The sequence below is a fragment of the Lissotriton helveticus genome, chromosome 9 (genome assembly GCF_964261635.1).
Source record: "Lissotriton helveticus chromosome 9, aLisHel1.1, whole genome shotgun sequence".
NCBI lineage: Eukaryota > Metazoa > Chordata > Amphibia > Caudata > Salamandridae > Lissotriton > Lissotriton helveticus.
The window spans coordinates 55,695,536-55,722,784 of record NC_136070.1 but is presented as its reverse complement, the minus strand read 5'-3'; the positions used below and the strand labels follow the sequence as shown (position 1 = coordinate 55,722,784).

General features: G+C 49.0%; 1 protein-coding gene across 4 annotated transcripts in view; it reads left to right on the top strand.

Moving 5' to 3' along the window:
- Positions 1-2,624: 2,624 nt before the first annotated feature.
- The window catches only part of RASGRP1 (RAS guanyl releasing protein 1), a 350,649-nt gene continuing 326,024 nt past the window's right edge, over positions 2,625-27,249 (top strand). For 3 of the 4 annotated variants that reach the window (XR_013600832.1, XR_013600831.1, XM_078659443.1), the window contains exon 1: positions 2,625-2,957. Coding sequence is in view for 1 of the 4 variants with exons in the window: in XM_078659443.1 (XP_078515569.1) it covers positions 2,881-2,957 (77 nt within the window). In the remaining 3 variants the exon portion in view is untranslated. The remainder of the gene's footprint in view (positions 2,958-27,249) is intronic. The other variant, XM_078659445.1, reaches the window with a different exon arrangement.

Below are 27,249 nucleotides of genomic sequence, written 5' to 3'. Positions count from 1 at the left end.
AAAAGCCAGCAAGTGCCAGATAGGCCAAGGGTCCGTGACCTATCTGGGGCACCAAGTAGGGAGCGGCCAGGTGGCTCTCCTCCAACCAAAGATTGACGCCATCCAGGCCTGGGAGCGCCCGGTCACCCAGACAGCAGTCCGAGCCTTCCTGGGGCTCACTGGATATTATCGGCGCTTCATAAAGGACTATGGGGGCATTGTGGGGCCCCTCACAGAACTGACCTCCAAAAGACTACCACAGAAGGTGCACTGGACCCCGAGTGCCAAGCAGCCTTCGAGACACTAAAGACTGCCATGTGCACCGCCCCTGTGCTCCAGGCCCCCCGACTACAGCCGAGAGTTTGTGGTCCAAACCGACGCCTCGGAGCACGGCATTGGGGCGGTCCTATCACAAGTAAACCCTGAGGGAGTCGACCTTCCCATGGCCTTCATCAGTCGGCGCCTGCTGGCTAGAGAACAACGATGGAGCACCATCGAGAGGGAAGCCTTCGCCGTCGTGTGGGCCCTAAAGAAACTCCGGCCCTACCTCTTCGGCACCCACTTCCGGGTACAGACCGACCACCGGCCCCTGCGGTGGCTGATGCAGATGCGTGGCGAGAACCCAAAGCTGCTGCGATGGTCCATCTCCCTGCAAGGGATGGACTTCACGGTGGAACATCGCCCTGGCAACGACCACGCCAATGCTGATGGCCTGTCCCGGTTCTTCCGCCTCGGCGAGGAGAACCCCCAAGAAGATGGGTGACTCTCCCCTGCCTTCAGCTGGAGGGACGTGTGTTGGACCCGGCCTCATGGCGTGGTCCTACCCCTCCCGCAAGGCGGGCCCAGGACGACATCGGCCCTCCATCGAGCCACGGTCGGCCCTTGGCACAACCCTACACGAACTACCGACGAGAACAACCTCCCGGGCAAACCACAAGCTTCCCCCCCTAGAACACGGCGAACCTGGCACGCCCCAACACTGCCGGTCCGACTACCACTCCGGGCCACCCCTACAGGCCCGACTCCATTTTGGGCCCATCATGTCCCGAGCACGTGGCCTCGGCCCCGGCCAAGGCCCCAGCGAAGCCCCGACATCGAGGCACCAAGATCCCCCCGGGTGGTAGAGTGGCCACTCAACGGATCCAAGAGGAGGGAAGTTTCGATGGCCCTCCAGCCGTCCCCGGACGCCTGGTATCGATCATCCTCCGGCCTCCCTGGGTGCTGGCTCCACCCCCCTGCTGGGTGTCTGGACACCACCATCCTGGCCCCTCTGACCCCCAGGCGCGAGGGTCCGGACATCAAAGGACTCCAGTCCTATATCTGGGCCAGCCCCGGAGTAGGATGTCAGTTGTATCCTGGAGTCGAGAGCCCTGCTGACGCTGTCGCGGCTGACCCCGTGAAGAACTCATTACTCTGAACCTGAACCATCTTTGGAGCCTGCTGGCGCTGCCGCGGCCCATCTTAGCTGAACTATCTTTGGAGCCTGCTGGCGCTGCCGCGGCCCATCCTCGCCGAACCTGCCTCGAGTCCTGCTGGCGCTGCCACGGCTCGACCTTTCGGAACCCCCCAGCTCGAGGATTGAGAGCTGTGCGCAGGGTATCCCTTCGCCCAACAAGTACTGAGACTGTCCCGCTACCCTGTTCCCTGTTACGAGACTTTACGGATCCCTCGATCCGCTTGTATATATTACCAAAGATAATCAACCCTTTATACTTGATAAAGCCTAAGAACTTATCCTTGTGTGGTGTCCATTTGTAGTGGTGTGATTGCTCTGCTGTACGATTATAGGAGAGGGCCCTCACCCGGAGGCCTCTCGACAACGCTCGGCCACTTCCAAGAAGGAGGGGTGGTCAGTCAGACATCTTCTGCCTCCCCCGGGATCGCCTTTCCAACACTCACACACACTGAATCCAACACACCCTCTCTCTCACACACACACACACACACACTGAATCCAACACACCCTCTCTCTCACACTCACACACACACACACACACACTGGATCCAACACACCCTCTCTCACACACACACACACACACACTGAATCCAACACACCCTCTCTCACACACACACACACTGAATCCAACACACCCTCTCTGACACACACACACACACACTGAATCCAACACACCCTCTCTCACACACACACACTGAATCCAACACACCCTCTCTCACACACACACACACTGAATCCAACACACCCTCTCTCACACACACACACACTGAATCCAACACACCCTCTCTCACACACACACACACTGAATCCAACACACCCTCTGTAACACACACACACACACCCTGAATCTAGCACACACTCTCATACACACTCTCCAAAACTAACATTCTCTCTCACACAATACTCACGTAGACACGGAATCTAAAACACCCTCTCACACTCACTCACACCCTCTGCCTCTAACACGCCTCCTCACACACTCTTTCCCTCAGACTCACTCCTTCCCTCTTACACAGCCCCTCTCTCTCGCATCTCCTTCTCCGTGGGGTGGGCGGGGGCGCACTCAGTGCACTGACTCTCTCGGGTGCGAGAGAGCTCGTCCTTTCTCCCCTGTGCTCTCTCCTTGCTGGTGAGGTGCGCTGCACTCTCTCCCCAGGGTGGGCGGGCGGGTCCCTCCTTCCCCCCCAGCAGGGGTGGGCCGGAGCCCTGTGCCGCCCTCTCTTCCGGGCGGCGCGGTGCTGTCTGTCTGTCTGTCCCTCGCCCGGGGGAGGGCTGTGCACTCTCTCTCCCTCCCTGCGCCAGGCGGGGCCGGCACCAGCGCTCTCTCCCTCCCCGGTGTGGGCCGGTGCTCCCTTCCTCTCTCCTCGCAGGGCGGGGCTCTCCTCCCTCTCCAGGCTTGGGATGCTCCCGGCGTCCGCACACTCCCGCCCGGGCTGCGCTCCAGCATGGGATACCGGCAGGGCGCCGCCGGAGCCGCCGACAGCCTGGTCATGGGCACCGTAGGGAGGCGCAAGGACCCGCAGTGAGTGACACCCCTTTACCTACCACCTGTCTCTCTCTCCCCCCCCCATGTCCTCTCTTTAATCTGTGTTTTATATGAACCGGGACTCCCCCACTGGCCCCCAACCTTGGTGTGTGTGTTTGTGGTGTCAGAGTTGTGTGTGTGTCATAGAAGTGTTATAATCACTTGCGCAGCGCTATTGTCTGGCGTGCGCTGTAGCGCCTAGAAACAGTTTTTACAATCAGGATAGAGAGCTAGTACTTTAGAATGTGAGTATCACTGCTCCCCATCAAGGCTTTCATAAAGTATATGTGCCCAATCCTCCCCCCACCCCCGAAAAGGCCCACGCCCCCCAAAGGAGGGTAGGCGCACAAGCTGAGGGGCCGCGCTTGCCGGCTCGTGAAATTACATGAACCAACTGCTTATCGGTACTGTTATTAAAATGATCCATACAGGTGTATCTGCCCCCGCCCTGTGCTTGCGGGGCCCTGGTGAAAGAGGGTCAGGTGTGTAAGAGTGAGGAGCACTGAGACACACGTGCGTGCAAGGATTGTGGGGCCCTGGTGAAAGTGGGTCAGCTGTGTATGGGTGAGGAGCAGTGAGACACGTGAGTGCGAGGATTGTGGGGCCCTGGTGAAAGAGGGTCAGGTGTGTATGGGTGAGGAGCAGTGAGACACACGTGCGTGCAAGGATTGTGGGGCCCTGGTGAAAGAGGGTCAGGTGTATTTGGGTGAGGATTAGTGAGACACACGTGCGTGCAAGGATTGTGGGGCCCTGGTGAAAGAGGGTCAGGTGTATTTGGGTGAGGATTAGTGAGACACGTGCGTGCAAGGATTGTGGGGCACTGGTGAAAGAGGATCAGGTGTATTTGGGTGAGGATTAGTGAGACACGTGCGTGCAAGGATTGTGGGGCACTGGTGAAAGAGGATCAGGTGTGTATGGGTGAGGATTGTGGGGCCCTGGTGAAAGAGGGTCAGGTGTGTTTGGGTGAGTATCAGTAAGACACACATGCGTGCAAGGATTGTGGGGCCCTGGTGAAAGAGGGTCAGGTGTGTTTGGGTGAGTATCAGTAAGACACACGTGCGTGCAAGGATTGTGGGGCCCTGGTGAAAGAGCGTCAGGTGTGTATGGGTGAGGAGCAGTGAGACACGTGCGTGCAAGGATTGTGGGGCCCTGGTGAAAGAGGGTCAGGTGAGGAGCAGTGAGACACACGTGCGTGCAAGGGTTGTGGGGCCCTGGTGAAAGAGGGTCAGGTGTGTATGGGTGAGGAGCAGTGCACACGTGCGTGCAAGGATTGGGAGGCCCTGGTGAAAGAGGGTCAGGTGTGTTTGGGTGAGTATCAGTAAGACACACGTGCGTGCAAGGATTGTGAGCCCCTGGTGAAAGAGGGTCAGGTGTTTATAGGTCAGAGCACTGAGACACACGTGCGTGCAAGGATTGTGGGGCCCTGGTGAAAGAGGGTCAGGTGTGTTTGGGTGAGTATCAGTAAGACACACGTGCGTGCAAGGATTGTGAGCCCCTGGTGAAAGAGGGTCAGGTGTTTATAGGTCAGAGCACTGAGACACACGTGCGTGCAAGGATTGTGGGGCCCTGGTGAAAGAGGGTCAGGTGAGGAGCACTGAGACACACGTGCGTGCAAGGATTGTTGGGCCCTGGTGAAAGAGGGTCAGGTGTGTATGGGTGCGGAGCAGTGACACACGTGCGTGCAAGGATTGTGGGGCCCTGGTGAAAGAGGGTCAGGTGTGTATGGGTGAGGAGCAGTGAGACACGTGCGTGCAAGGATTGTGGGGCCCTGGTGAAAGAGGGTCAGGTGAGGAGCAGTGAGACACACGTGCGTGCAAGGGTTGTGGGGCCCTGGTGAAAGAGGGTCAGGTGTGTATGGGTGAGGATTAGTGAGACACAGGTGCGTGCAAGGATTGCGGGGCCCTGGTGAAAGAGGGTCAGCTGTGTATGGGTGAGGAGCAGTGAGAGACAGTTACGTGCAAGCAGGGGGCGGGGCCTGTGCCGCAGGGTGGACACTGGGAGTTCACTGCCTCCGAAGTGCAGTTTCAGTGCATTGTTGTGACATTGCTTTTCGTCATAAACCCGTCCTGCCCCGAGCACTTCAACGGGAGCTGCTCCCACCCCTCTTACCTTACGGACCAGTCCTGTCCAGTGCATGTCATCGGTGAGCTGGCCTCCCTCTCTTACATACCCCTCCTCCTTACAGACCAGTCATGTCCAGTGTATTTAATCAGGGAGCTGCCCCACTTTACAGAACCGTCCTGCCTACAGACCACCCCTGCCTAGTGCAGGTCACCGGGGAGCTGCCCTCCCTCTCCCTCAGACCTGCCCTGTGCATTCTAACGGTGAGCTGCCCTCACCCCTCTCACCGACTCCTTACAGACCAGCCCTGCGCATGCATCGGGGAGCTTACAGACCCCCTCCCCCTTATAGACAGTACTGCCAGTGCATTTCAATGGGAACCTGCCCCGACCTTCCCCCTTACAGACCAGTCCTGTCCTGTGCATTTCACCGGGGAGCTGCCCCCACCCCTCTACAGACCTGTCCCTCAGACCGGCCCTACTCCACCCATTTCAATGCGGGGCTGTAACTCGCCCCGTGTGACATAGGGTGCATTGGGCTCCAGTGGGCGGAGCTGCGAAGGGCCCTAGGGACTGGACTACTGTGACAGAGGGTGCATTGGGCCCCCAGCCAGTGGGCGGAGCTGCAATGGGCCCTAGGGACAGGGCTACTGTGACATAGGGTGCATTGGGCTCCAGTGGGCGGAGCTGCAATGGGCCCTAGGGACCGGACTACTGTGACGTAGGGTGCATTGGGCCCCCAGCCAGTGGGCGGAGCTGCGATGGGCCCTAGGGACAGGGCTACTGTGTCATAGGGTGCATTGGGCTCCAGGGGGCGGAGCTGCGAAGGGCCCTAGGGACCGGACTACTGTGTCACAGGGTGCATTGGGCCCCCAGCCAGTGGGCGGAGCTGTCGAGGTCCAATGGACAGGCCGACTGGGGACTGTGACCGTGTATGCTGGGCTACCAACCAGTGGGCGGAAATGGCGGAGGCCCTATAGATGGAGAGACTGAACAACTGTGACATAGTGTACACTGGGGGCCCAGACATGGGGCGACTGACTGCTGTGACATACAGTGGGTGGAACTAACCAAGGCCTTAGGGACATTGCCACTGGACCACTGTGACCTGGTGCACACTGGGTCCTGAGCCAGTGGATAGCGCTGACGGCTGTAAACTGGGCTCCCAAAAAGTGCGCTGACGAGGGCCCCAAAGATGAGGTGCCTGGACCACTGTGACCTAGTGAATGCTGGCCCCCAACAAAGCTGTTAGATAGACTGCAAAACCTGTGCTGCATCACTCGCAAAGCCCTGCATACAGGTAAACCAGAATACCTGGCCGCCAAACTCAATAGCGCAGGCCAGTCCAGAAACCTCAGGAGCTCCAGCTCTCTGCTGCTCATCCCGCCCAAATCTCGCAAGCACAGATCTATAGCCAAATCTTCTGCTGGTAACGCTCCCAAAATCTGGAACTCCATTCCTCCCCACATTAGAACAATCTCATTTTCAAAATTCAAGAGGCTCCTCAAAGACCTCTTACTCGACCGTACTCGAGGGATCTGACAGACCCTGGACTGCCCCCTATCTGTCACTCCAGCTTTACCAAAATTCCGAGTCTGACAAGAAGGTCGCAGACCAAGATATCTTCTGGATACAAACATTCTGTCAACAGATTCTGTATGATTGATTTTCAGTCTGCTCACTATTTTATTTGCTGTATATGTTGTGAAGCGATACAAAAGGGGATGATGGACGGAGCGTTTGAGCAAATCAAACACTCACCCCCAGTCAACTGATCTGGGTTTACTTGCTCACTTTGCCACTGGAGTCAAGCAAGCCCGGCTGAAGACGGCTGTAATGCCAGAAACCGCTCCTGGGAAGCTTGATTCCGGTCCAGGGAAGACATGGCTTGGCAGTTCGGGCTGGACTCTTCCCATGAGGCACAGTGTCAGACTGATTTGCATATAGCCATGTCTGAACTGGGGTGGCGGAGTGAGCTAAAGAACGGTGATGGATTAAACCCAGAAAAGTTGACTGGGGGTGAGTGTTTTTATTGTCAACGCTCCGTCCATCATCACCTTATGTTTTTCTTTGTATATGTTGTGAAGCGCTCTGATACCTTTGGTCCAGCTAGCGCTATACAAAACTACAAAAAAAACAAACACTGTATTCAAAATGCTTTAATCCCCCCCCTCCCCCCCCCCAACATCGTTTTTGGCAAGTCGGTCTCCCCACTGCACCCCAGACAGGACCCTTCAATCAGCCAGCCTGCACTCCAGCCTCAGTGAGATTTCAGCTGGCAGGAGGATGGAGATAGATGAATGGGCACCTGTAGCCCTAGACACTGGAGCGCCTTGAAGACCTGTCCGGGAGCGCACCCTCCCCACCCCCAGGTCAGAAAAGTCCTGGAGACATGGCTCTTCAGGCCAGCGCGGGGAGAGCTTTGAAGACATTGCCTCCTACAGAGGTTTATCAGACAGGGACACCACACCTCGCATCTGGTTGGATGCGACCTATACTTGCCTCTTTCTGCACCTTTTGTACTTTTATCAGTTTATGCTATGTTATCTTCATTTGTATAGCTCCTTCTACCATTAATATGGCACCCAAGCTCTTTTTTTATTGTCTGGCTTGACAGCACAGCTATCACCAAACTATTATGTGAGCATCGCTAGAGAGGGGCATTGGCTCCACCCACGTGTTGGGAGCCAGCAGAGCACGTTTTGATTGGGCCGAAATCGTGTGCTTCCACAAAAACGTGCTTGCCCTCCATACAGTTGTGATTATTTTGTTGTTATTCATGTGCCTACACTTGAACTTTCAGCAGCACACACATACCATTGCAATACTATTAAAATGTACAGATTTTATGGTGTTTTTCTCTGACAGCAGCCCATATGGGAGGAGGGAATTCCTTAATCTACGTGGATGTTTAGGTCTGGCTTGAAAGTGCAACTGTCCCCTGACATTTTAACCAACACATTATTTTACAGTTCTTTGCTTCCACACAAATACACATGCATTCCCAGGCTACTTTCTTGCAATGTTTCACCTTACCATACAACATTAATTTGAAGCCAGACCTATTGGCATTTCCAGTGCTTGTTTAATCTGGACATCCTTTTCATATGGTTGTGGGATTTCCATCCATCCGTTGTGTATGGTTGTTTGGTGGCATACGGTTAGTTGATATTTATTAAGTATCTTTTTGGTAATGGTTCATGATAGTTTATGTAGTTGTCTAAAGCACTCATGAGACTCTTTGCAAGGGGCTTGAGTGATTATTAGTGGTCGAGATTAATTTAAGCATTCCATACATCACTTTTTGCATACTATAGTGTGTCGCCCTAAGTGGGACGGGTAGCCCAGACCTGGATCCTGTGCACCCTGTGTTACTGGAACCAAGCTATACCCGGCAGATGAGCCCATAACGAGGGCAGAGTTGGTTGTGTTCTGGGTCAGAGAGGAACTGGTTTGGCATTTCGGACTGGACTGTTCCGATTGGATCAGGGTCAAGATTGACTTCTATAAAGCTGGGTCCAAACTGAGGTGGCATGGTGTGCACAATAACAATGGATTGGAATGTGGCCTGAGTAATTACCAGTAAATGAGATTCATTCAAGCATTCAATCCATCACTTTTTGCACACTTTAAAATTAAGTTAGAAATAAAAACACCACTTCAAAAATGGTTTGAGTGAGGTAAAGGGCATGGGTGCCAACCTCCGAGGGGCACTGTGGCTCGAGCCCCATCAGTATATCGTCTGCCGGGCTCGCGAGAGAAGTCAAAAGCCGCCGGGCTCTGAATGGAGCAAAGTCGCCATCAGTGGTGCTTTCTCTTCATCTCCTGAGCTCAGATTCCTCCAACAGCAGCTGGTGCTGCTACAACTCGATAAGAGGTAGGGTGGCCAATACTGCAATGGCATGGGACCCCGGCCCCTGAAGGCTTTCATTGTGGTGGGAAGCACAGTTTGGTTTTTGCAAGCCCCAATGTTTCAATGGAGGGTACATTTTTGCTTAGCAGCATTGAAGTTCCAACATTTCACACGAAATGCAATATCCGTCCCTTCACCGTTTTACGGATGAATGTTTGATTGCATCCAAGAATCAACGCTGCAAGCCACAAATCAGAACTTGATTTTTTAAAACTTGTTAGAGTTTGCTAAGTGGCTCATTATGGTCAGACCTGGCCTTTGCAGCATCAAAACGATTCATTCTAGGACTTGTGAAGTCTTTAAGGCTAAAAAGCCAAGGTTGCCTGAAGGAACCATACTTGACATATGATCACTTTGACACAATGTTTAAGAATTTCACCAAGTGGCCTGTTTCCAATGCCGTTTCTGCTCTATTTGTATGTAAACCCAAATGCAAACCATGTTCACCTATTTAATGGAAGAGTCCAATTTCATTCACATTGTGCATGAAAACAAGCACTGCCAATGTAATTTGTTTTGATTTTTGAATAGTCTATAGAAATGCTTTTACTAAGTTTCATTAACAGATAAGAGAGGTAAAGCAGGGCTGACAGCTGTGCAAACCTCTCTAACAGACCCAAGCAGATTGTAAAATGGTTGTGTAGTTTGTGTGTGAGAAAACGTAAATGAGTGTGTTGGAGAATCCACGAGAATGTGAGTGTGTGTGATAAAGAGAATGTGAGCGAGAGTGTATTTGTGTGTGAGATGAGATTGTGGGTATGGTAGAGTGTGAGTCATGTGAGAGCATGTCCATGTCAAAATGCTGATGCTGACAAATTGGGGGTACTTTGACGCATAAGAGAGGTGTCTCATGGCATGGGAACACCACTGGCAAAATGGTGGGCATTGCATACGGTGGTGAATTTGAAATATGGGGTATGAGCGTGCACCCACTGCAGAATTCTGGCACTGACATATTGTATGGAATTCTTGGCAAAGAAGAACACCCCTGCTGGTCCCCGCCTACTGGAGGTAAATATTCGGACCCTGCCAGAAAAAGGCTTCCTCAATCCATTGGTCGCATACTTAAATCAGGGTAAGTACTACACCCTACCGTTTCCAAAGATCAGCTGGCACCACACGTAAGTAGAAGTGGCATCAAGCAACGGGGCAGTGTATGAGCAGATGGGCAGAGAGAGTGCATGTGTGTGGGAAGATAGCACAGAAATAGATATTTAGCAATGAAATTTACAGCATCGTCCAGTTTTAAAATCAATAATATTGCTTGCATTTCATAAGTGGATAAAATGCCACAGACCTACCTCTCCTACCAACAATTCTTTCCAGTTTATATTTAAAATTGGGTGATGTTGCCCCGGCTTCCCATGATCAGGGTGGGGGAGGGGGGGGGGGGGGGGGTTAAAAGGTGCCTCCCACACAACTCGCACTGTTTGGATTTTGAGAGCCATCATTAGGTCAAGCCTGGGCAGTGCCTGCGCGGCTCTGCGTTGCATGCTGTATTGAGGAAGGGACTTGAAGATCCACCCACTCTCCGCCCACATTTTTCATTGGCTTGTCATTCTCCACTGTAAACCGTGGCAGTTCATTGGTCAAAAGGCTTAATAGTCTCTCCTTAGTACTGCCTTGTCTCATTTTGGAACCTCCCATGGTGACACCCCCTGTTACGTGTGTTGTTGCTCCGTAGGATTTAATTACAGCATCCAAGCACTATTTTCTCAAATAGCTTTGTCCGGCCTGCTGTTGCATGCAGGACCAGTGGCGTAACGAACCTTGAGGGGGCCCCCCTGCAGGGTACGTGAAGGGGCCCCCTCCGGGCTCAATCTAGAGCCCCCCAGCTGAAGTGCGGTGCTGACGGGGCCCCCTGGAGGGTGAGGGCCCCCCGCGGGGGCTGCAGGGGCCTGTGTTACGCCCCTGTGCAGGACACGCCCTCTCCTAACGCTTTTTTTTTTTATAGCACGCATTTGCAATGCGGCAGGTCTCGCATTTGCGAGAGTTTAAGCTATTGGCTTTGCATATGGCAATGCCTTTTATTTATCTGTTTTAAAAACACATAAATAAAAGGCATTGCCATTTACAATGCCAATAGCTCAAACTCTCATAAATGCGAGACCTATTGCATTGCAAATGCTTGTTTTTAACAGTGAGGTGCAGGAACCTGTTCTGCTTCAAACCCCGAGCGTGGTTACAACTTCTGAGGCCTGAAGGATGGGGGAGGGGCTAAAGCAATTGTCAAGTAAAACCACTGAGCACCTTTCAGGCCTGAGTCTTAGTATGCAGCTTTTACTCTCAACAGCACACACTTTCTTCTTTTATTCTCTATCCCCCCCTTTCATCTCACACTTTTTTAGGTCGAATCTAAAGACAGCGTAAGTTGTTTAAAAAAAAAAAATACGGTTTTGCGTAACATTTTCAAAATGCTTTTTCATGCTACTTTTTTTTTTTTACCAGTCAATATTGCATAGATACGTTTTTTAAAAGTGCTCTCTTGCAGGCACGCGCATGCTGTTGAACTGTGCATACAAGGTGAAAGTCAGTTGCATCATCACCGTTTTTTTTAAGCCATACTGCACAGCTTCATCAAAGCTGTGCAGCATGGCTAAAAAATATTAGAAAAGCCAAAAAGGTCTTTTTGGCGAGACCTGTTGCTTTTGCCTATGCTTGTTCTGTCGCTCTCGTTCACCCCTCACACAAACGTTAGCATCACAGTCGGGTGGAGGGTACTTGGGGGCTTGGATGTTTGAGGGGTTTCGGGCAGTAGCCACCGCGAGTGGGACAGGAGCCCTCCCCCGGACCTAGTGGCATCTGCCCTGCAACACATTTCTGATTGCCACACTGTCCAGCAGAGAACAGCCCAAACGATTTGTAAATTACAAGTTAAGCGAGGCAGACCCGGAACGAGCTCTTTTTATGCTGTATGTGTGGCTGGCGTGGGGTAGTGTGACTCAACAAACGCGCTGCTCTGTTGGTGAGATGCTGGTCTGTTTTCACCTAAAAAACTTGCTGTGAAAGTATACATTGTGAGGTGGAGTCAGCTGTGTGACTCTGGTTTCCGGGACCCGGGCGCCCCCTAGCGCCCGGAGACCGCCGCTCTGTTTTGCGAGAGTAGCGTTGAGCGACAGTGTGGTGAACCATACACAGTGCGCCCCCACAAACGGGATTATCTCTTAACAATGGTTGTTAGTTTTTAGTTTTACACCAGCCCCGGGACCTCACGTCACAACATGAGCTCCGGGTCATGCGTTTTGGAGATGAACCCGATTTTTCAAACAGCAAAGACTACAACTCTTGGCCTGAGTTTCACCAGCATCACTTGCAGTGCCTTAATAGATAGGAAAGTTCTTTGGGACAAGATCAGACGTGCTGCACAGTGTCAAAGGTTTACACGCCCAACAGATGCTGCGTTACAGCAGTCATAAGCTAGCCAATCATTGAATAGCTACGGAGGCATGGTTCATTCAAAATACCTAGCCACAAAACAGATGCTAAGTTTCATTCCAAACAAAATAGATATTGAGTTACAGCTCACACAAAGCGGTTATTGCACAACAACTCACAGAAGTTGGATTATTACTTACAAACAATGTGTGTCATTCACAAGTAATAAGTCTGCAACTTTCTCTTTAGTGGGGATCAAGTCCCCTGATGCAGCACTGTAGAGAAATAGAGCAGTCCAAGGCCTACTCAGGGGAGGTGGTGTGGGAAACTACCCTCAGCTCATTAGTACGCAACACCACAATAAATAATTGTCCAGTCAGTGCCTTTTCTTTTATAAAGTAAAAGTATGTTATTACCCACACACTACTAAATACTACGCCTTAATTACACGTATATCCTTTGGTGACGCGCTCAGAACCGTTTACTCCCCCAGCAAGCTCAGTGCACGCAATCAAAATCTCCTGCAACTATACTAAATATTTTATCACTAAATAAGGGGGTGTCCACATCAATAAACCAAGCCTACTGACTATGGCAAAGCATTAGCAAAAGCAAAAAACATATTCGAACCCACCACTGCAGTCTTTTGCTCCAGAAGCCAGCCCTGTCTCCTTTTGTTTCTGTGGGCTCGGGCTGGCCCAGGCCAGGTGCAGGGTGAAGAGGTGATTATCACATGCAGACCCCCCCGCCCCCCTTTTCTATCCCGTCGAAGGGATCTACTGAGTGGGGAGGCCTGTGATCCTTCCACTGGCTTGTGAAATAATCAACTTGCCCGTATCGAGAGGCCAAAGACCTGGAATATGGCTATGGCTGAGTCAGCGAAATATGACAATTCTTAAAATGCCAAAAGAAGGGCAGTTATCACAAAAGTAACAGTGGCCCTCAGGGTAAATGTTTACCCTAAAATTGATACCTGACAGGTATCTCTGGGCCAAAGTAGGGTGAAACTGTGCCGTGCGCACTTTTACCCATAAGGCATAATGCAGTGAGCACACAGTCTATCGAGGAAGAACTACAGTCTTACAATAGGAATGCCCACTCACGGTATAAGATTTACACCAGGTCAGGACCAATCCCTGAAGGGTTTCTTCTGTGACAAGCTACCTGTGAGCAGATACCGGGCTGACCTAGAGGCTAGGCTCGTGCTCTCAGCCTGTGCACGGGTGCACGCATCTGTACGCATGTGATAGCACGTAACCAGTGCAGAGCCCCTCACCCTAGCTGAGTAGTAGCGGCCTTATCTTAACCTCATTGCTGCAGCTGACGGCCAACGGCCGTCGCGTGCACTACTACCTGTGTAGTGCTGCGCACGTCCGTTGGCCGTCGCGGCCCTGTCCGCTCAATAGAACATTCAGCAGTAGCGCGGAACGTTCGGCGCAGTTAAGGTGTTAAAAGACTGACACGTGGCTGTTGGCACTCTCAGTCCATTTCCACATAATTTATCGAGTGTGAAGCTCACTCACAGTTAAAGTCCTAAACTGGGTACACAAAAATTGAAAGGTTCAGGGGGATTAAATGGGCGGAACCCATTTCCTACACTATTAAATTATAGCTCACTAAGATATTCAATTAGAGAATAGTTCCTCGGTTACACATTTAAGCAAAATGAACCCATTACTTATTATTTATCTTCATTACCACTAGTCACGTGATCCTCGTCACAGTCATCACTAAGTGAAGTGGCACAGCCCTTCCCACAGCCCCCTTTGTCCCCTTCTCAGTGCTCCTCTTGCAAGTCCTTACTAAGCGAGGGTACACAAAAGCTTACAATTAGGCACCAACAACATTATCACTGCTAGACAAATTTATTAACGCAACAAAATAAGCATATAATTACTCCATTGCATCTTAAAATACTCCAGAATCAAGCATGATCAATGAATCTTGATTCAATTCCAGTCCATTGTTGGACACACATATATGTGGTGTGGACCATTTGGCTGCTCTGCAAATTGTTTGTAGCAAAACTCCAGCAGATTTAGCCCAAAAGGTAGACATTAATCTTGTTGAGTGGCCCTGTACATTTTTAGGAACCTCCAGTCCTGCACGTAGATATGCTTTAGAGCTGGCCTGCTTAGCCCAACTACTTAGGGTTGTTGTTATTTTCTTTCCCTTAATGCGCCCAAAGTGAGGCAAAAAGTGTATTTGAAACGTTAAAGTCTTTAGTTTTTTTGCAAATGAATGAGTACGGCTGGCTTAATATCTGAAGAGGTAGGAATACTGTTCTTTGTTCTCCTTCTTGTAACACCGATAACATAATCTCTTGTGCATAACGGAATTATATTTAAATGTGTTGGTCTTGATGTAATGTCTGAAATGAGTAAATCCCAGTCAGGTAAAAATTTCAGGTATCGTATCGTATCGTGGTATATTTGTAGAGCGCAGACCTGTCACCCCAAGGGCATCCTGGATAAATTGAGCCTAAATTTCAGGTACCAATGACCCTAATTCACCTAATCTTTTAGTGATTGCTATTGCCACCAAAAAGGCTATTTTTGATTAAATGCAAACAATGTCCACAGTGTCTAATGGCCCAAAGCTTTCTCTTACAAACCTTTTGAAACCACCAATAGGTGCCTATTTGCATCGATAGCACTGGTTTCTTCATTCAAAAACTTTTTAATAATTAAAAAATCCAGTGGTATCACTTCTAAAATCTCACCTCATTACTGCCCAAGGCCTTCAATTGCGCCCCATTGTGCAGGCAAAGTCGATGGCGCTAAACCTCATAAAAAGTTATCATGTGATTTAGTCTGCAACCTCCAATCTTGACCCTATTTTTCAAAATGTGCCCAGTGTTTGGATTATGCTCAGAGCGGGCAGAGTTTCATCAGAACTTGACTGTCAACTGCAACCTCTTTAACTTACCTTAGGTGTTGTAAGGCAACCCTCTTAATTTCCATGCTGTGAGATGTAAATTCACTAGCTGTTTCTCTAACGGCACTAGAACTTTGGGGGATCCAGTGGAAGATGACAAATTGCCGTATTGCTAGCTGCTCGAGGACTGTAAGCCATGGCCAACAGAGATCGAACAAGAGCTATTAGATACTTCTACCCTCTCTCCCTGAATTTTCCACAATAGCTTTGGTAGTAGAAAGACGTACAGTATCCCGCTCATCAATGAAATCGATAATGGGTCCACTGCCCAGGCCTTTTGATACCACATTTCCGAGCAAAGTTGAGGAAATAGAGCATTGCTCGGCAATATAAACAAATCCAACCTTGGATTGCTGAACAGTTCCACTTCCCTCTAGAATATGATTGGACTTGGATGATACAATACTGACGTTAGTAAGTTGCGACTCAATCAATCAATCAAGAAATTTGTATAGCGCACTACTCACCCGGAGGGTCTCAAGGCGCTTGGGGGGGGGGGGGGGGCGCTACTGCTCGAACAGCCAGGTCTTGAGTTGCTTCCTGAAGGAGAGGTGGTCTTGGGTACGACGGAGGTGGTTGGGGAGGGAGTTACAGGTCTTGGCTGACAGGTAGGAGAAGGATCTTCCTACCATGGTGGCTCTTCAAATGCGTGGAACGGCGGTGAGGGCGTGGCTGGTCGATCGTAGTTGGCGGGTGGGAGTGTAGAAGGTAAGGCGGCTGTTGAGGTACCTGGGGCCTAGGTCGTGGAGGGCTTTGTGTGCGTGGGTGAGAAGGCGGAACGTGATTCTTTTGCTGATGGGGAGCCAGTGCAGGTCTTTCAGGTGTCCGGAGATGTGGCTGTGACGGGGGATGTCCAGGATGAGTCGTGCTGAGGCGTTCTGAATTCGTTGGAGTTTTTTCTGCAGTTTGGCTGTGGTTCCGGTGTAGAGGGTGTTTCCGTAGTCCAGTCGGCTGGTGACAAGTGCCTGGGTGACTGTCTTCCTGGTTTCGGTGGGGATCCATCGGAAGATCTTACGGACCATGCGTAGGATGTTGAAGCACGATGACGAGACGGCGTTGACTTGTCTGGTCATCGATAGGGAGGAGTCCAGGATGAAGCCCAGGTTGCGCGCGTGGTCCGTTGGTTTGGGTGCGCTGCCTAGGGCCGGGGGCCACCAGGAGTCGTCCCAGGCGGAGGCTGATGATCCAAGGATGAGGACTTCGTCTTGTCTGAGTTCAGTTTCAAGCGGATGTTCTTCATCCATTCAGCTACATCTTTCATCCCTTCGTGTAGGTTGGTTCTGGCGGTGGCGGGGTCATTGGTGAGGGAGAGGATCAGCTGGGTGTCATCGGCGTAGGAGATGATGTTGAGGCTATGTTGCCGTGCGATGGCTGCGAGGGGGCTCATGTATACGTTGAACAGGGTAGGGCTGAGTGATGATCCTTGTGGTACGCCGCAGATGACTTCGGTGGCCTCGGATCTGAACGGGGGGGAGGCAGACTCTCTGGGTTCTTCCGGCGAGAAACAAGATGATCCAATCCAGTGCCTTCTCCTGGATTCCGACGTTGCCGAGGCGTTGTACTAGGGTGCGATGGCAGACAGTATCGAACGCTGCGGAGAGGTCCAGGAGGATGAGGACCGCTGTTTCCCATTGTCGCGCAGGGCTCGGATCTCGTCAATGGCTGCGATGAGGGCGGTCTCGGTGCTGTGGTTGGCTCGGAAGCCGGACTGCGAGTGGTCGAGGGATCCGTTCGTCTCGAGGAAGGCGGCCAGCTGTCTGTTGACGGTCTTCTCAATGACTTTGGCAGGAAAGGGGAGGAGCGAGATGGGGCGGTAGTTCTTGAGGTCGGTGGGGTCCGCTGATGGTTTCTTCAGGAGGGCGCTGAGTTCGGCATGTTTCCAGCTCTCCGGGAAGGTGGCGGTGTTGAAGGAGCAGTTGATGATGTCCCGGAGTTGTGGTGCGATGACGGAGTCGGCCTTGTTGAAGATGTGGTGGGGGCATGGGTCGGTTGGTGATCCAGAGTGGATGGTGTTCATCGTGCGGATGGTGTCTTTGGTGCTGACCGGGGTCCAGGCGCGGAGGATGGTGGTGGGGGGCGTTGGTTCGGTGGTAGGGTGCGTGGTCTGTGCGCCGAAGCTGTTGTGTGTCTGCGATCTTGCTGTGGAAGAACGAGGCGAGTGAGTCGCAGAGGTCTTGCGAGGGAGTGATGTCGTAGTTTCCGGCGCTGGGGTTGGAGAGCTCTTTGACGATGCTGAAGAGTTCCTTGCTGTTGTGGGCGTTGTTGTCTGCATGACTGTTCTCTATCTCGGGAATATACATTGCCCTCAAAGATATTAGCAGATTCTTTGCCCAAGAGAATATTACTGTTGCTATTCTCACTAGAGCTGTGTTTCTTGTTCTCCCTTCCATGTTCACCTAACTTTTTGCACCCTGATTATTGGGCCTGATCAGAACCGCCTTTGACGCTAGTGGAGTGCAAACATTTGAAAGGCATACCACATGGTGTTTGTCATTCCAATTTAGCCAATAAACTGATTCTGTTACTGTCCGCTTGTACTCTATCTCCATCTCGTTCAGAGTTGCTCTTGACTTCATCCCCACAAATTCGCACCTGAAGTTATCGCTAGGAGTTTGGATACTGGAAACACATTCCCTTCTGCTAGCTGTGTGGATCTAACTGCCACTGCAGATCATGCTTAACTTTCTCTGACACAAGTATGATCTTCTCATATCCCTGTATTACCTGAAACCAATGAAGGGAAAGATGGTATAACACAGGTTTGTAACAGTGACGAGTTGGGGGAACCACAGTCGTAGTAGTATTCCAAACCATTCTATGGCCGATGCTTGATATATGCTCAATTGTTATGACAACTGATTCGATAGGCACTGCATTACTATTTCTGGAAGCAACACTAGCCCTTGTTTTTTGTGTATCAGAGCAACTTTGAAATACTTTTTTCTGAGTACGTTGAAGAAGAAAAAGGGTTTCAACCAATTAGAACAGTGAACCAATTCCTCTGTAGATATAGCAACAACCCAAACGTATCTACATTGAGAATATTTGGCAGCACAATTCTCACATTTGTATTCCCAGGGAAGTGTTCCCCTTTTGCCACTCCCTTTCCGCTGCATTCGCATTGCAAGAAAAGCATGGGCCATCATAATTCATGGAAATGTTTATAGATAGGGACCATGCAAAAGATTTGGATTTTTGAATTCCCACAGGGAAGTACGGTCCTACTTCAACCTCATCAACCCTTTTGTCTTGTAGGAAATTCCCAAGAACAGAAGACCAAGACAGGTGAGAGCCTTAGTCTCACTTAGGTGCATAGTGTGCATGTACAGTCCAGCGGGGATTCACACAGCAAGCCCTGACAAAGGCCCCAGAACCGAACGGGCTCTGAGCAGGGGCCGAAACATGTTGGCAAATACAGAGCAGGTTTAGTTAAACAGTTACTTTCAACACAATCTCAAAATGTCCTTTTAAACCATATCCCAGGTACCCTAAGAATAAAAGAAACTGATGGGTATACCTGAAGATATTTTTAATAATACACTTACCACCTGGATCCCTGCTTATCCAGTTTTGATTTATCTAAGAACTCCCATTCTATCTTTGGTTGAGTCTGCCAGGGTGTGGATAGTCGCCGATGGTGAAGCATGTCACGATCATGTGAGTGAGGCGTCTAATCTAATATCATTGGATACCCAAGAGGTTCAATGAAAGGATCTATTCTTGCATTCATGACTAATTAATTTATGGAAATATTCCAGTTGTTTTTGTGTGTGACTGAAGACTGAAATTCTTTAAAAAAAAAAAAAAAGAGAAGAATCAGAAATGAGGCAATCATCAAAGTAGGGAAAAATTCTAATACCTGTAATTGTAAATATGCGACAACTGGTGAAAGTATTTTTATAAATACTCTGGGTGAGGGGGACGGGCTGCATAGTAGGGCTCTGAACTGATAATGATGGTTCTGTATTACCGCCAGGTACTGCTGACTTTCCTGCTGAGTCAGTATATGGAAATAAACACCTGTAAATCCAGTGTTGCAAGAATGGCCACCTCTGATATCCGTGGGATTAAGGTGTGCAGGATTACCATTTTAACAGCTGTATAACAAACAAGTTTGTTGACTTTTTGTAAGAATATTGAATCAATCCCACATCCTTTCAGAGCGGATGAAACTAGAAAGCAGAATTATTGCTCTTTTTAGAAGTAAAGATTGCATTCCACCCATCACAGCTTTCCTTTTTACTTTGCATCTGGTTATTAGAGTTGTGATAAACCAATGCTCTATCGGCTGGATTGCAAAGCCTTTACAATAGCCATTTGTCTCATATTAGTACTTGCCATTGTAGATACTTTTTTTTCTATCCATCCTCCCACTGCACTGTCCATGCAGTCAGGACTTGGAATCTCTGCATCACTTGCTTGTGACTGGGCTTCATCAGACATCATGGCCCTGCCTCAAAATGGGACATTTTGGTTCCCAAAAGTAGTGACCTGTATTTTTCTGGGAAAATGGCTTCCTTCATGTAGGTATTCTGAAGAGTACAGTTCCCATAGACCAGTAATGAATCATAACAACCAAAACAATAGAGTTATGAAAAATCATTCAGTGTTTATTCCATTTTTTATGATTCATTACTGGTCTATGTGAGCTGACTACTGATGACGTAAAATTTGGGACTCTATCTGAGCCCTTTTCCTATACCTGTGGGCAGACTGTTTTTCTGTATTGAACTTTTCCTGACTCCCCTGCCTATCTGCTTTATATTTGTATTTTCAGGGGGGCCCTATTCTCATTGGTGGTATTCTGAAGAGAGGCAGCATCTTTCCTTCCTCAGCCAATTTGTTTACCATGTCATTCAACTGCGTATGAAAGAGCTTTGACCCCCAAAACAAGAAGTTGCTGAATTAAAGATCTCTGAGTGTGTTTAATCTTCCGAAGTTTGATCCCTAACCGTCTTGGGGGCATATTATCTAGGGTTGGCGATAATTATCGCCGAGCGCGCTTAGCACGCTTTTCTTTATCGCCCGCTATCGCTGGAATATCTCGCCAAGCTAGGGCGGTATTACCAACGCTCAGCGCTATGGCGATAAATGCGACAGCGGGCAAATGACCAAACATCGCCTAAAAAACAGCGATGTCCCTCCCAAAACGGCGATGATCTTGGTGATAAGGCCCTGTGGCCTTAACCCCATAATCCACCTCCCATGTTGGGTATGCCTAACACGGGAATTTAGCAGATGTTAAATTCCTGTGTTAGGCCAGAGATAGCGTTGTTATTATCATCGCTATCCCTCCTTACTAATATCGCGAAGCTGCCTTCGCAATATTTTCCCATGTTGTTTCTGTCAGCCACGCCCACTTTGCATCTCATTATCGATGCGTAGCGAGTGGTGACAGAAATGGGAGATAAATCAAGGATACACGCGCTAGCGTGTCCTTGTTTATAATGCGATAGAGTTATCGCCGCTTTTCGGTCAAAAACTGCTGCTAAAACGGCGATAATTCTCTTGATAATATGCCCCTTAGTCTGCAACAGAATCTCCTGTAGGTGTTGCTTCTGCCAACGGTGAATCAAACATATCGGACAAGAACTGAGCTAATATTTCCATCTTTCCCAGAATGTCTGTGAGATCGTTTCCCTCTCGTATGTAATTTTACAAGTTCGGAAAGTCTTTCAATATGGTCTGCAAAGAGTAAACCACGTGAATCAAATTTATCTTAGGAGTTTGTATGCCTTTTAGATAGGAGCCTTGGGAATGTTGTCTTATCGTTATCCTTCCACTGTTTGAGTACTATGTTCTTAACAACCTCCTGGAGCGGAAGGTCGGTACGTGAAACCATCTACTGCGCAAAAAAGTCTCTTGTTATGTTAAAGATATTTCTATCGGTCACGACTACTCGAGTGTCCCGGCGCTGAAGCCAAAATGAAGCATAACAAAAAAAAATGTGAATTGGATGAAAAGCAGAATTTTAACCGTTTCCTAAACAGTTTAGGCTCTTGAATACCACCAATGCCTGGGGAAGGGAGTTCCAGGCTTCCGCTGCCTTGTAGGTCAGGGAGCTACCCCCCATTCTTGAGAGGTGGAAACAGGGAATCCCAGCCAGACATTGCGTAGCTGAGCGCAGGTGTCTCTGTGGCAGGTAGAAGCTGAAGCGCTTCTTAAGATAAAGCGGACCAGGTTCGTACAGGGCTGCATAGGCCAGAGTGAGTGCTTTAAATTTACCTCTTTGGACCACGGGAAGCCAGTGCAGGTCAAGCAGATGTTGCTTTATGCGTGATCTTCCTGGGATATTGAGCAGAGGCCTGGCCGCAGCATTTTGAATAACCTGCAGTTTCTTCAACTGGAACTCTGGCAGGCCAATGTATCTATACGGGAGAGGATCAGGGCGCGAGTAACCATTTCCTTGGCTGCCCTGGGTAGAAGGGGGAAAAAAACTACCTGAGAGATTTCAATGTGCCAATGCACTGCCCTGCTAGTTTCTTTATGAGTCTTGAAGCAGAGATCTTCATTAAACCAGAACCCCATGTTTTTTACTGGATGGCCCACAGAATTAGGTAGAGGATAGTCTGCCGGCGAAAGTGATTCCCTAAACTGAGGAGGGAAAAGCCCATATAGAAGAATTTCCGACTTGATCTTGTTAGGGTTTTGCTGGGAATTTCGAAACTTCCCTTTATGCGATGATATTTCCTAGAATTGCCTCCACTGGACGTATTTTCCTTTACGACCCTCCTCTAGGCCCTCAACTAAGTCAGCGTCTAATTTCGGACTCTTTTCAAGTAGTTTTATTGTGGTAGCATTTATTGGCTTCTTTATCAGGAGAGGGAGATTTCTATTCCCCTATCTCTGCACTCCCTTGTGGAGTCCCACAAGGCTCCTCGCTAAGTCCTATGCTTTTTAATATCTATGTAGCGGACTTGGCGAGGATAATAAAGGCCTATGGGATACAGCTTACATCGTATGCAGACGATACCCAGCTGGTGCTGGGTATCCACAAGGATGGTCTCACTGTAGCAGCCAACTTTCAGAAAGCTATGCTTGAGGTCAGTAGCTGGATGGCTCTGAACTGCCTTCGCCTCAACTCGGATAAGACCGAGATCATGACCTTTGGAAGACTCTCCCCTGAATGGTCTTTTGGTTGGTGGCCAGAAAAGCTTGGCCCTCCACCTGTCCCAGTGGAAAAAACCAGAAACCTGGGAGTGATCTTTGATAACAAGTTGGTTTTCGACCTCCACACCAACAAGGTTGTGTCGTCGTCTTTTTTCATTTTGAAAAAAATCAAGAAGCTGCTGCCTTATCTCCCGCCGTCAGCTGGGAAGACCCTGGTTTCTACCCTAGTCTTCTCCAGGATACATTATGGGAATGCACTTTTCCTTCACACCCAGAAGCGTGTCACAACGAAGCTGCAATCTATTCAGAATGCGGCTGCTAGGATTCTTCTCAACATCCCTCGTCGCAAATCTACCACTCTTGGTATTCGTCAGCTTCATTGGCTGAGAGTGGAGAGCCGCGTCAAGTTTAAGTACCTCTGTATTGCTTATAAGGCTGTACATGGCACTGGACCTCGGTTCCTGGTTGAAGCTTTCCAGCTGTATACTCCTAGGAGGCAATTAAGATCGGCCAATATCAGTCTCCTCCTGGCGCCACGCACAAGATCGGTCACCTGGGGAGACAGGCGCTTTCTTGTGGCCACTCCAAAACTTTGGAACCTCTTGCCACTAGCCATCAAAACCGCCCCGAATCTGATGAGCTTTCGCAGGCTCTTGAAAACATGGCTGTTTAATCAGTAAGAGGATGATTTGATGATAGATTCCAGTTGCTCCACAGCGCCGAGACACCTTCGGGTATTTGTCGCGCTATAAAAGTTGCGTAAACAAACAAACAAAACAATGTCTCCAAATGGCCTTTTGAGGAAGAAACTACTACTTCCGTCTTAAGGGCTGTAACTGGCTCTGTAATGTTTTGTTTTCCAGAGCTCTTTCTATGCTTCATCTTGCAATTGGGAGCAGGTCCTCGTGCCAGCTCCCCCGCAACTGTTCTCCTGTCTAGCTTGTCCACAGTCTGCTACCCTCTGATGCCTGTCTACCTGCTGCCCTCCGTTTTGCCTTTTCTGCTCGTTTCTTGCTCTGTTTGGCCTTTTCTGCTCATTTTTATGCCGTTTTACCCAATTCTGTTCATTTTTCTGCCCTCTGGTTTACCTTTCATGCTTGTTTTTATGCCCTTCCTTTTGTCTTTTCTGCTCGCTTCTCTGCCCTGTTTTGCCTTTTCTGCTTGTTTCACTGCTCTGTCTAGCCTTGTCTGCTCATTTTTCTCCCCTCTATTTTGCCCTCTTTTGCTGTGCTTTGCCTTTCCTGCTTGTTTTTCTGTCCTCCATTATGCCTTTTCTGCTCTGTTTTGCCTTTTCTGCTAATTGTTCTACCCTCTGTTTGTGCCTCCTCTGCTTGTATCTTACTCAGTGTTGCCTTTTCTGCTCGCTTGTTTTTCTGCCCTCTGTTTTGAATTTTCTGCAAGCTTGTTTTTCTGCCCTCTGTTTTGCCTTTTCTGCTCGTTTCCTTCACCTGTCACCTCAAGACCTCCGACAGGAGGAGTTGACACGACGGAGACCTCGCACCCCAGCACCCAGATACCCCCAAGGGTGACTGTGCCACACTCTACAAATGCTGATTGATTGATTGCAACAGTAGCCAACCTCGAAGAAATGGCGTGTTTATTTAGAGACTTTAGTAACCAACTCTCATCTCACAAGATGAGAGTTGCAGCTAACAGTCTCTCAGCGCCAGGGCCGGAATGGGAACCAAAACCGGCCCGGCAAAGTGCTCGGCCGGCCCCCATTGGGGGTGCGACCGAGCTCTTTGCGGGGGCCGGTTTTCGGCCGATTTTGTTACAAGACCGATTTTATCGCTATGTTGCAAAAAACGGCCCTGTAACAAAAACGGCCCCCAGGGGCCCAAAACCGGCCCCCACCCTTGCGGCGCACCGGGGGATTGCCCGGTGCCGACAATGGTCAGTCCGGGCCTGCTCAGCGCCCAGCAAAATGTCATGCATGTGCATTCTGATAGTGCTGCATCAGGCTGGGAATGCCAACCTGTCAGGAACTTCTGCATGGCACGATGATAGACACAGAGCCTGGTCCCGCCCTCATCCCAGCATGGATGGGGTGAGGATCTTCCATCCTGGCACCTCTCTCGCCCCTGGCTCAGCACAGCCGCACACATAACAAGCTATATACGCATGAAACGTACCTAGCCGCTTGAGAAAGGCATCTGTGACGAAAAACTAGCAGTTCGCCATGTGAGGAGGAGGGGTTTATATACTTTAGAAGAATTCGAAAAAATACTTCAAGCATGGAATTCTTGAAAAAGGGGGCTGTCCGGAGCGTGGAAGGGGAGCCACGTCACTTACAAATGACGGGGACGAGGAGCACTAACGAAGGGTTAATCAATAATCAATAAATGGCTTCTAAATTACAGCTCACACAAGATAGCCCATTACTGAGTAGCCATTGGGCTATAGCTCTCACAAAATACCCAATAGCATCTACATGTAATCCCAAACAAAAGAGCTCTTGAGTTACTGCTTGTACAAAGTAGCTGGAATAGCTCATACAAAGGAGCAACAAAATAGCTAATTCAGTTACACTTTACACAATGTATTCAGTCACAGAATAGCTGCTGAGATACAGCTCACAGGAAACAGAGAATCTCAAAATAGCTCCTTGGTTACTGCTCATGCAAAATACCTGATCACAGAACAACTCTTAGTCTTTGACGGCTACTTTGTTTCAGCTGCAACCGAAGTCACACAAAATAGACACAGAACAGTTCAAACAAAATATTCAATACCGAATGAATTACACAAAATAATTACTGAGAAACAACTCACACAAAATACATAGCGCCTAATTTGAATTTGGTAAACAGGCTACTTTGTCACAAACATGAAGGATATCCCAGCCGCCTTTTTACAAGTGCAATATATCATATGGCCCTTGATAAGGTAGATAGGATACTTGTCACATGTGTGACAGAGCAACGTGTCCATCAATTCTAAAACAAGCCTTTAATCAGAAAATTGCTACAAAGCTTCATCCTACAGAAAACGGCTAAAGAATATCATCCCAACAAAACATGTATTGAGTTACAGGGCACGCAAAACATGTATTTGAGTTACAGGTCATGCAAAACATGTACTGAGTTACATACAGCTCACTCAAAATACCTACAGTGTTGCATCTCACACAAAATAGTCAATCACAGAATAGCTCCTGGGTTACAGCTCTCACAAAACAGTCAGCCACAGAATAGCTCCTGAGTTACAGCTCTCACTAAATAGTCAACCACAGAATTGCTCTTGGGTTACGGCTCTCACTAAATAGTCCACCACAGAATTGCTCCTGGGTTACAGCTCTCACTAAATAGTCAACCACAGAATTGCTCCTGGGTTACAGTTCTCACTAAATAGTCAACCACAGAATTGCTCTTGGGTTACGGCTCTCACTAAATAATTGCTCCTGGGTTACAGCTCTCACTAAATAGTCAACCACAGAATTGCTCTTGGGTTACGGCTCTCACTAAATAGGCAACCACAGAATTGCTCCCGGGTTACAGTTCTCACTAAATAGTCAACCACAGAATTGCTCCTGGGTTACAGCTCTCACTAAATAGTCAACCACAGAATTGCTCCAGGGTTACAGCTCTCACTGAATAGTCCGTCACAGAATTGCTCCTGGCTTACAGCTCTCACAAAATAGTCAACCACAGAACGGCTCCTGGGTTACTGCTCTCACAAAATAGTCAGTCACAGAATTGCTCCTGAGTTACAGCTCTCACTAAATAGTCAGTCACAGAATTGCTCCTGTGTTACAGTTCTCACTAAATAGTCAACCACAGAATTGCTCCTGGGTTACAGCTCTTACTAAATAGTCAACCACAGAATTGCTCCTCAGTTACAGCTCTCACAAAATAGTCAACCACAGAATTGCTCCTGGGTTACAGCTCTCACAAAATAGTCAACCACAGAATTGCTCCTGGGTTACAGCTCTCACAAAATAGTCAACAACAGAATTGCTCCTGGGTTACAGCTCTCACAAAATAGTCAACTACAGAATTGCTCTTGAGTTACAGCTCTCTCTAAATAGTCAACCACAGAATTGCTCCTGGGTTACAGCTCTCACTAAATAGTCAACCACAGAATTGCTCCTGGGTTACAGCTCTCACTAAATAGTCAACCACAGAATTGCTCCTGGGTTACAGCTCTCACTAAATAGTCAACCACAGAATTGCTCCTGGGTTACAGCTCTCTCTAAATAGTCAACCACAGAATTGCTCCTGAGTTACAGCTCTCACAAAATAGTCAACCACAGAATTGCTCCTGGGTTACAGCTCTCACAAAATAGTCAACCACAGAATTGCTCCTCGGTTACAGCTCTCACAAAATAGTCAACCACAGAATTGCTCCTGAGTTACAGCTCTCTCTAATAGTCAACCACAGAATTGCTCCTGGGTTACAGCTCTCACTAAATAGTCAACCACAGAATTGCTCCTGGGTTACAGCTCTCACTAAATAGTCAACCACAGAATTGCTCCTGGGTTACAGCTCTCACTAAATAGTCAACCACAGAATTGCTCCTGGGTTACAGCTCTCACTAAATAGTCAACCACAGAATTGCTCCTCAGTTACAGCTCTCACAAAATAGTCAACCACAGAATTGCTCCTGGGTTACAGCTCTCACAAAATAGTCAGTCACAGATTTGCAATGCTTAAACAAGAGGATACTCCAAAAAGCTATTATTCAGAACATCAGTCATTAGAGCTGTCTCTGTAAAATAACTAAAAGTCGTTTTGGAGGTATGTGATCAAGGGGGTGGCACCTCACTGCCCTATTCCCCACTTTTCATTCCACACCCTCAGTGGTGAACCCCCAAATTGCTAGTGTGTTCTAATTCCCCAAGACTGCGTTGGGTGCCTTCTTCTTGGAAAGGGCGGCCAACTTAGGGTTCTGTGT